This window comes from Calidris pugnax, unplaced genomic scaffold (assembly GCF_001431845.1).
Source record: "Calidris pugnax isolate Ruff unplaced genomic scaffold, ASM143184v1 scaffold147, whole genome shotgun sequence".
Lineage (NCBI taxonomy): Eukaryota > Metazoa > Chordata > Aves > Charadriiformes > Scolopacidae > Calidris > Calidris pugnax.
In genome coordinates, this window is record NW_015092359.1 from 4,448,391 (window position 1) to 4,449,322 (window position 932).

Consider the following 932-nt stretch of genomic DNA (forward strand, 5'->3'; position numbering starts at 1 on the left):
GCATTGGAATGGGCTGCCCAGGGAGGTGGTGGAGTCACCATCCCTGGAGGTATTTAAGAAACGTGTAGACATGGTTCTTCAGGGCATGCTCTAGTGCCCAAGATTATTGGTTTGTCGTGGGCTGCTGCGTGGGTGGGTGATGGTTTTTTGGTTTGGTTGTTGTTGTGTGTTTAGGTGGTGGGTGGTGTGGTTTGGTTTTTGGTTTTTGGGTTTTTTTGTTTTTTGTTTTTTTTTTTTTGTGGTTGGACTCGATGATCTCTGAGGTCCCTTCCAACCACCACAATTCTGTGATTCTGATTCTGTGATTCCTGGGCCAGTGGTGGGGCTGCGGGCAGGGAGAGGGGGGCAAGGATGGCAACCTGCGTGCTGCAATGGTGCTGCCCCTCTTGCCCAGGTCTCTGAGCCCTGGCGTGGAGGTGATGGGCCTGCAGGTGGACTACTGGACAACACAAGGGCTGGAGAGGAAGAAGGAGGGCGAGAAGAGGGAGACGGGTATCAAGAACACACTCAAGAGCAACTTCCGCTCGCTCCAGGTCAGCCGCATCCCTGGCACAGGGGAGCTGGTGCCCCCGAGCACCATGGCCATGACCGTGGTCACCAAGGAGAAAAATAAGAAAGGTAACCAAGCCCACCCCGGGATGCTCAACAGCTGTGGGGCCACAGGCCATTGCAAAAAGGGCAGCGGGGGGAGCCCACAGGAGGGCAGGGCTGAGATCTGGCCAGTCCTGGGGTGAGGGCTCCCACCCGGGGCCAGGTGGGGACATCCTAACTGTCTGTCCTTGAACCCTCCAGTGATGTTCCTGAGCAAGAAACCAAAAGAGAAGGACCTGGAGCCCAAAAGCCAAGTCATTGAAGGGATCACACGCCTCATCTGCACAGCCAAGCACCAGAACACCATGTTGCGAGGTGAGGGGAGGCACGAGCCCCCATGG

General features: G+C 56.3%; 1 protein-coding gene across 1 annotated transcript in view; it reads left to right on the forward strand.

The window, feature by feature from the left end:
* Window positions 1–932, forward strand: part of LOC106900354 (phosphofurin acidic cluster sorting protein 1-like) — a 79,737-nt gene that overhangs the window by 78,116 nt on the left and 689 nt on the right. The window contains exons 22-23 of the mRNA XM_014962380.1: window positions 395–618; window positions 793–906. Of these exons, the coding sequence (XP_014817866.1) occupies window positions 395–618; window positions 793–906 (338 nt within the window). The remainder of the gene's footprint in view (window positions 1–394; window positions 619–792; window positions 907–932) is intronic.